The following is a 9,496-nucleotide window of genomic DNA, read 5'->3' on the forward strand; positions in this document are numbered from 1 at the left end:
CTCCTAGCAACTGCTACCGCTCAGCTATTCTCCCGACAGATGATTATCCTAAAGCAAACACATTAGCCACAACTCTATACGCATACGCATACATGAAGGCATACTAGGGTTTAGGGAAAAAAAGAAGAAACAAGATCCTCCTTAGAAACAAGATCAAATCAAGCAAGGGCTCACAAACCCAACCTGCTAATATATGATGTAATCCAAGCCCTGAATCTGAATCATGGGTGAATACTGCTGCTTTAGTGTCAAATGCAAGGAGAATGCAAAAAAGTAAACATTCAACTACGAAATATGCAGACAAATACATCCAGTGACACTTAACAGGATACTAAAAGGAAAAGGTTAGTGTCAGATATGGATGGAGATTGTTAACGTCTTTCTCCATTGATTGACCATGTCCTCAAGAGACAGAATACAAGCCAAAATCAACAAGCACCAATAGAACAGAAATCCAGTAACTGAAAGAAGCGAACATTTGCATAACGCTTACCCACCACGCGGTATATGATTAGTATGGAAGAGGCAGGCGGGGAACTTCAACTAGCAACCACTTTAATGGGCAAAAGAACATTTCGTCAGAGAAAGAATGATCAGCCTAATGAAAATGGTGTCCCACAATGTTACAGTGTATAAATATGAAGCTATCCAGACATTCAAACGTCTTTGCCGCTGTGTGATATTTGAGGTTGTGTTTAATGACTGAATGAATGATGATGACAATAACAACAAAAAATGCCTAAACTAAAACAAAGGACTTCGGGATAGCATGTATGTTATGTCATTGACCACATCTCTGACAAACAAGCTGAAGCACATCGACCAGCTATTTTCAATGAGAAATGCTGGGTGCCACAAACCAGAGTATGATTGTAATTTCTTGGAGGATATTAAGTTGCCGCAACAGGCACACTGTTGTTATGCTCAATCCCACACACCATTAAAATGGCACATGTTCATGGAGTAGAATGGCCTTCTGCAACAAGTAAGCATATGTCAATTCTAGTAAAAGACTTCACAAAAATAACATAAAAATATTCCTAAACAGAACACCATAATTCACTTCAGTCAATTGCTATGCATTGCAAAATTCAGCATAGTTGTTAAAGGACAATGAAGGATAAACAAAACCTTCAAGTAAAATGCACAATTTGCTGAAAAAATACTTTACCTAACGAGGACTTCTGCTACACATGTGCTTGAGGTTACTCCTGGCACCTTCTATTTGTTGGAAATCGTTTCCATCTATGGACATGCATGGAGCAAAATTGCTGTTGTGAGCTTGAACCAATGGAAGGTCATTGTGCTGGTTCTGGATGCCATCAGGTAGAATCTGTGAAGTGTTTGCTTCTGATGAAGAACGGAAGTTATGGCGGCTTGATCCAATTCTTGGTACAGCACCACTGCGCTCTATGTTATTATTGTGCACCTCTGTTCTAGTTGGCCTAGGTGTAGATAGCAAAATGCGTATATAGCGATGTATTTGACGCCTTCCAGAAACAGTTGCACGCCTTCCAGAAGGAGTTGATACGCTATCGGTTGAACCTTGTGATTCGACAGGATGAATTTCCCCAGGAGCCTCTCTTGGGGATAGATTTAGATCGATCCCCTGAAAAGTACGGCGAGAGTTGATTGATGGCGGTCTTTCAAATGTGCCATTTGGTGCAGCAGTGCCAAAACCTATGGAACCACCATCAACATGACTTCTGTAATTTTGTCTTCCATAACCTACTGTATGTTGTATTCTGGTATAGGATGGGCCCTCATCACTAAGTCTACATCCTCCACAGTACCAATTTCCTTCAGGCACCTCTCTTCCCAGGCCAACACAATAAGTATGTGCTGAGGAATCGCAAATATCACATAGTAACATGAGACTATCATCACCACCTTGATTGCATTCTATGCACACAACATTCTCATATGGGTCTAACCAGCGCCTTATTTCTTCTTCAGAGGGCTGATAAACCTGTGCAATAAGCAAGAAGATGAACATTTGATACCCAAAACAAACTAGGGTTTAAGAGTTGATATCCAGAATTACCAACTAACAACACACAATATGCCAAAAGATAACAATGAAACTGCATAATTTTGCAAGATTAATATTATATCAAATGTTAGGCTGATGATCTTTTCCGAAAGTAACAGCCAAATAGCTTTAACATTTTATCATAAAAGCAAAAAGTGATTAAACCTTTTTATTGATAATATTATGCGCATGTGTCAAAGCTCAAGTGTGACAAGAATAGCATTTCTCTGCGACGAACAAGAAAAGGTAGGAACTAGGAAGAATTATCAAAACAATCTTGAGTAAGAGATCAAGTACCAGGAAAGCTAATACTAAAAGTTCATCAACCATGGTTAATGACGACTGCACATGCATGAAACCTTATCAAAGTGATGCTAAAATAATTCAGATAATCTTGCCCCCCAAATCCATTCCCTTTCATATTTAAACATTCAAACATAACATAACCATGCCATCTCCTCTTAAATGCCTTTTTGTTGGTCACACTATCCCACTTACATTGTATTGATGAACAGATATCAACAGGTGATGGAATGGATATGCAAGTTATTGACAGCATGACCAGTTAATAGATTACACTATTCCTAAGAAATGAATGATATCTCTAACACAAAAGGGCAGTATGTTTATCATGAACTTCTATCTGAACTGATCATCCATCTAAAAAACATTATAAAATATGAAGTGAAAAGCTATCAGTTCGAAATTATGTAATAATAAGTTAACAACAACAAAAGAGAACCTTACCTGGTCACGCTCTTCAATTCTAATTACAGCTTTTCTCTGTCCCAGACCAAGATCTATCTTTGATGATTTGGTGATCGTTGTGAACCGCTGCTTACATAATGGGCACCTTGACTCTACCCTAGACCATTCCATGATGCATGCGAAGCAAAAGTAGTGTGAGCAACAATTGAGGACACCTTGCACAGTCGCTCTCTGCTCCTCCGAGAGGCAGATACCGCATATTGGCTTCCCAACTTCTTCCGGTTCCTCTTTCTTCTTTCCCTTGTCTTCTCCATTCCTTGTAACAGAAATCCTCCTCATCTGTGCAGGCAGCAGTGGCAGAACCTTTGGTGGGGGCTCAGTCTCCTTCAAACTCTCCAATTCCTTATCTGATACAATGAATTCGGAATCTGAGGATGACTCAGACCCAGATATCCTCTTCTTCCTCCCCTTCCTGACGTTAGTAGTTTCAACAACAGGCATCTCAACATTGTCAGGTTCCTCGTCTGATGTCACAAACTCAAAGTCTGATGTGTCTGAATCAACAGTTGGCCATGTCTCTTCCTCGATAACTGATACTGGAGGACCCATCTCTGTCTTCCTCCCAGTCATGGTTCTAGCTTTCTTCCTTGGGTGACGGTTCTCCATGATCTGATCCTCCACAATGAAGTCATCATCTTCCTCATAGTGATCAATCACCGAACGCTTTCTCCGCCGCCTAACAGGCGCTGGCTTCCTCGCTTTAGCTGAACCCACCTTCCTCCTGGAAACTTTAGATCCACTACTCTTCTTCTTATTCTGCGATCGCCTCTTCGAGACAGACTTTCGCTTCACCGGATTCTTGACAGTAACCTTTCTGGCGCGGGTAGCACCCAGTTTCTCCTCTTCCTCTTCCTCGTCCTCGAACTCACCCTCATCATCTACTTCGGGGTCGAAATCAATGTCCTCATCCATCTCATCCTCGTCATCCAAGTCAGGATCGAAGTCCAAATCGTCCCCCTCGTGCCTCCGCGGAAGAGATCGCTCAACCACCGGAGACAGCTCCATATTTTGGCCACGGCAACAGTATTTCTCCAGGCTCTTCGGCCGCCGCGACGCCGCCTCCACCTCCTCGAGCTCATCGTGGTCCTCCTCAACGTCCTCGTCTTCGTCGAGCTCCTCCTCATAGTCATCGTCCTCCTCATACCTCCGGCGCCGAGATCGCGCCGCGTCGGGATCCGTCTTCCCCTTCCGCCCGCGGTCTCCGCCCTTTACTGGTCGCTTCGGCCGCGGCGTCTCGACGGCGTACTCGACCTCCTCCTCCTCATCTTCGTCCTCTTCGTATTCCGCGTCTGAATCCCGCGCCGCGGCGGGATCCGTCTTCCCCTTCCGCCCGCGGTCTCCGCCCTTTACTGGTCGCTTCGGCCGCGGCGTCTCGACGGCGTACTCGACCTCCTCCTCCTCATGTTCGTCCTCTTCGTATTCCGCGTCTGAGTCCCGCGCCGCGGCGGGATCCGTCTTCCCCTTCCGCCCGCGGTCTCCGCCCTTTACTGGTCGCTTCGGCCGCGGCGTCTCGACGGCGTACTCGACCTCCTCCTCCTCGTCTTCGTCCTCTTCGTATTCCGCGTCTGACTCCTGCGCCGCGGCGGGATACGCCTTCCCCTTCCGCCCTCGGTCTCCGCCCTTTACTGGTCGCTTCGGCCGCGGCGTCTCGACTGCGTACTCGACCTCCTCGTCCTCGTCTTCGTCCTCTTCGTATTCCGCGTCTGAATCCTCCCCCTCCTCGCCGGCGCTCGAGGCGGAGAACTCCGCGTAATCCTCTTCCTCCACCACATACTCCTCATCGTCGTCGTCGTCCCCGTCCAGCGACCGCCGCTGCCTCCCGCCGTTTTCCCGCCCCTCCCCCGTCCCCATCCCTGCACACCAAATCCACAAAATCAGAACCAAAATCACCCCCGAACCAAATCCAAATCGACGGATCCCAACCCGAGCCTCGCAGAATTTCGCCCAAATCAGCAGGAACTTGCCTTTTCGCGCGAGAATTGACGCGAAACAGTGCGCGACAAAAAGCAGAGCAGCGCAGCACCAGCTTCTGTTCACGCCCCACTGGCTCCAAAATTCTCTCGAAATTTCTGCTCCATTGGCCAGTGGTGGGCTCGAATCGGCTCGCGAGCGCGCAGGTCAGCGAAGGCGGCGGCGATGCGAGCTGAATCGAGAGGCGAGGTAACGGAAGGGGAACGGGGCAGGCCGCGGATGCGTGGAGGCTACGAGGGGTGGATGGTGGGACGCATCGTCGCGTACGGACGGGCAGGTGGGAAGAGGTGCGGACGCGGTGGTTTTATCGCCTCGCATTCACCTCACGAGACGCGTAGCGTCGTGGTGCGGGTGCCTAGCCATTGGGTTTGGACTCGTCGCCCGCCCCGCCGCGGTATTCCAGCCGTTTTCGCATACTATTTTGCTAGCGCGATGCGGGCGATTCTGATGCGTTTTCCCCGTTGGTTTTGGGTGGCTTCGGCGGTGGCGACGTGGCGTTGCCTCGCGGCCGAACCGGTCGGTCCAGTGGCGTGCGCTCGTGAGGAAGTTTGATGCGGAGCGAAGATCAGAGAGAAGGGAAAGGGGAATTTGCCGTCCCCTCACGGTGGCCCGCGGCCGTTGACAGCACCCAGGTTACTCTTTTAAGGTGGGTCGGCCAGACTCGCGCTCGTGCTGGAAATGGACATCACGGGCCCGAGTAGCCTACCTTCCATGTGCTCTCTCCGGGCTGTGCACAGTAGGGATGGAAACGGATAATATGTATGAACTTGAATTCGGATAGTACGATTTATCATATTTTTAATTTGAATGTAAATACAGATTCGAATATCCTCAAATACGAATACGAATCGGATAGTTCGAATATGAATCCGCATTCGGATATCTACTCGATCTTCGAAATTCAGGTCGGAAATTTAATTTTTTGAAAAAAATTGACTAAAATTTGATAAAATTCAACTGAAATTTATTCTAATTTGATTAGGCCAGAATTTTAGAAATTTTGTTCATAATTGATGTTGGAAATTTAAATTTTTGATCAAATTTAACTGAAATTTGTTCCAATTTGATTGTGTTGGAATTTCGTTCATATCTGAAATTTCTAAAACTTTCGCAAAATTTGGTTCCCTGGTTGGCGGATACGGATACGAATCAGATATATCTTGAATTCGGATATCCACATTTGAATCCGAATCTCAAAAACAAATTCGGATATATCTATTTTAGTATCCATTTTAGAAACGAATACGGATACGAATATCAATATTCGTATTTTAACGGATACGAAATCGGATAATTCGGATTTTCTGCCATCCATTTCCACCCTTAGTGCACAGTGAATCGAAACTGATGTTCTGATGGGGCGAAACGATTTTTTTAAAAAAAAAATCAAAGGGCGACACGGAATTTAGCCGCATCCAAGCACGGACTTGTGTTTCTGTACAATTGCCGATCTCTCGACGACCCAACCAGATCCAGAGGTGAAGAAACAAAACAATGTAGCCTTGTCGCTGCCATGTGAGCTGCAGACGACAGGGTTGTCTTACGCATTCCCTGAATATTTATGATAGTTCAAAGGAGCATGTGAGGCTCAGATCGACTTGTTGTTGGGACCGATGTGTCAGTTTAAAAGGTTCACGAAACAGCTTGGGAGGCTCCAAGACTGTGGTAACGGTATAACAAAAGAGGAATTGTACCAGCATGGATGCGTTTGATTTTTAGTACCACAAAAATGGGGATATTTGATTATGAGTAGCACGTGTAGGCTGCACCCAATGACTGGTCCCAGGCAAGTAGTAGTCTTTCTCCAAAAATGGTTTCTAATTGATCGCTTTTACAGCAATTAACTGAAAACATAATCTGTTTCCACGATGCTTTTAAGAGGACTAAATAAGTTCCTTTTCTTTTGATTTAAAACAGATATAATAGCTCATAATCTCATTCACAGCCGTAATCCAACTTGTCATCGAGACATAACTGCAGCCATGGTTTCTCAAACTTATGCAGCTAGAAATGCTTCTGTAGTAGAATAGAACAGAGCAGGTGTAACACCTAATTTTCACCTGGACCGACCTATTTTTTTCCCATACGTGCCCCGCTCTTGGGCCATAGCCAGCTGAGGCCTAGCCGCTCCTTCTCTCTTCCTCTCGCTGATGAGTCAGACCCGCTTGTCATCCCGTTTCCACAACACGCTGCAACCGCTCACCCAAAACTGTTGGCGCATGCCGCCCACCCCCATGTCTGGGCGTGCATGCGCCTCTCCGCAAACACTCACGACCCTCTCGCACCTGTAAAGGCCGCCTCAACCCCGTCGTCCTCCTTTTTCCCTCAACCCCGCCACCTCCGAGCTCGCCACCGCCACCTCCGAGCTCGCCACCGCCATTGCTACCACCGAAGCTCTGTCGCGTCCGAGCTCTCCCTAGTGACCGCGAGGAAGCTTCCCCGACCCCAGCTTCTTTTCTTCGCCACCAAAATCATCTCCCTATCGAGCTCCAACCTCGTCGTCTGCTCCTCACCGTCACTGAGACATCCCGAGCCACCCTGACATGAACTTGCCGCTCAACCGATTCGCCGTCATCCCCTCTCCGCATTCCGCCGCTCGTCATAGCTCACCGGCCACCATGGTGACGTCTCCCCCCCCCCCCTCTTCAATCGTGCTCTGTCATCCGAGCTCGCCGTCGTTGCCGAAGTCAATGGATCTCAAGTGAGCCCATCTCGGCCGTCCGATCTTGTATGTGCAGCGTAGATTACAAGTATAGATATCCCTTCGCGAGCCAATGGAAGCCGTCACACGTGCACATAATCCCAGTCAGATTATGAGTCCACATCAGTACCACGTGTCGGTCATGTCAGCACACTCGAGTGGAGTCCGCGTCCCCGTCAGCGATGACGTCAGCTTGTGCAACAATTAGGGTTTTTAGTGCAAAAATAAATCCATTAATTCTCTAAATTTATGTCTTTTTACAGTTTAACCTTAGACTTTTCTATTTTCACAAAAGACCCTATCATCTACTGTTGTTTTACATTTAGCCCCTTGTAGTTTTATTTATTACATATAAGCTCCTAAAATTTTACTTTTTTACATATATGTCCCTATTATTTTACAAATAAGGCTCTAAACTTTTTGTTTTTTATTTAGTAGCCCAGCCTTTTTACAGAAAGATCTCTGTAATTCAAACATTTATAACTTTTTCGTTATAGCTTAATTTTAGATGATTCTTGCACCGACGCGATCGTAGCTACATGTATTTTCCATTAGTAAGCTTGTTTTAGCCTTTTAATATGGTTTGGTGTACTGTTCTTATATACTTGCTTGTTTCTGGTGTTCATGAATGCAATAGGAGAGGGGCAGTGTGTGAGCTTGCAAGAGCGGATCTTCAATGTTTGTGAGCAACCTATTATTAATGGCAAGTGTCCTTGATCATATTGACCTAATTGTAGGAACGTGTATCTTTTATTTCTATTGCATGCTTGTCAATACAAATCCCATAACTAGGGTTTACTAGATTTTTACATGATTATCCTCGTCGCTTGTGTAGTAGTTTGGGTGTTGTCGGTAGAATTGCTTAGTTGTGTTGTTGAGTTGGGTGGTTTAAATATTAATTTTTCTAATGGTATATGCAACATAAACTTCTCTGGTAACTTTATCATAGCAACATGGAGACTTAAGGGATTAGGCAAGTAGACCGCAGGTGGTTGTGATGTTATGGTTATCTTTGGTTGACATATGGATGTGTTCCAGGTGGTTTGGTTATTCTAGTTTTTATGATGGTTAGTTTACCCCTATGGTTAGTGGTAGTCTTGCTCAAGTCGGTGGCTAAGGACCGGTTTATAGACATGTAACCCGGCACAATCGCGCAATCATGAGGCTTATATGGATATGATCTGGCCAAGTAATTAGATATTCTCCCAGTATTGTATGGGCCATATGGTGGTGTAGGGTGTGAAAAGTGTTTGTGTGGACTTCCATAGAAGGAGCTTGTGTGGACTTCCCTTTTACCTACAGGCATAAGAGGAGGCCTCTAGGATGGAGTATTTCTCCACTTATGTACGATGGTGAAATCTTAGTGGGCAAATGCATGCTTGGAGGAGCTTCGAAAAGGCCTTGTAGTGAGACTTAGCCGCACACCAAAGGAAGTGTATAAGTGCTTGATCGGTACGGGCATACAGGAATTATAACTCATGGGTAAAGTGTGCAACCTCTGCAGAATGTAAAACTGATATATCAGTTGTACTCACAGTCAAGAGCAGACTTAGACTTCTTTATGATTAGTGGGGATCTCGAATGGTTGATTTTAATAGTTGGGTGGTGGTGACCCGATGAGTTGGTAGCTGGATATAGAATATCTGGTGAGTTTAGTAGTCGGATAGAATTCAATGAGTTATATCTTGTAAAGTCTTGGTGTCACACATAGTAAATAGGATGTTGTACCTCTCTTTGAGTCCTAGGTTAACGTGGTATAGATGCAGCAAACCTAAGTCAAGTATTTCTTATCTTAAGCCCTTATGTTATATTTTCATATACTTGCTAAGTACTTTATGTCTACTTCTCCCATTTCAATCAATTTTTGTTTAAACCTCGATGATGAAGTGGAGTCTAGGAGGAAAACTTCGACCCAGAGACCCTATTCTAGGCTAGCACTCCCCCGAACAACGCATGTGATTGATAGAAGACCCGCTATCGCTAGAGGCTTATCTTAGTATTTCCTTTAAAACCTACAGGTCCTT

At 45.5% G+C, this 9,496-nt stretch overlaps 1 protein-coding gene across 1 annotated transcript; it reads right to left on the reverse strand.

Moving 5' to 3' along the window:
- Window positions 1-573: 573 nt before the first annotated feature.
- Window positions 574-5,145, reverse strand: LOC133916272 (uncharacterized). The gene is made up of 4 exons (XM_062359883.1): window positions 4,765-5,145; window positions 2,780-4,653; window positions 1,172-1,969; window positions 574-976 (listed from the first exon to the last, which is right to left on the reverse strand). The coding sequence occupies exons 2-3, from the start codon at window positions 4,649-4,651 to the stop codon at window positions 1,172-1,174; spliced, it is 2,670 nt and encodes an 889-aa protein (XP_062215867.1). The 5' UTR covers window positions 4,652-4,653; window positions 4,765-5,145; the 3' UTR covers window positions 574-976.
- Window positions 5,146-9,496: the final 4,351 nt, after the last annotated feature.

Source organism: Phragmites australis, chromosome 4 (genome assembly GCF_958298935.1).
Source record: "Phragmites australis chromosome 4, lpPhrAust1.1, whole genome shotgun sequence".
Lineage (NCBI taxonomy): Eukaryota > Viridiplantae > Streptophyta > Magnoliopsida > Poales > Poaceae > Phragmites > Phragmites australis.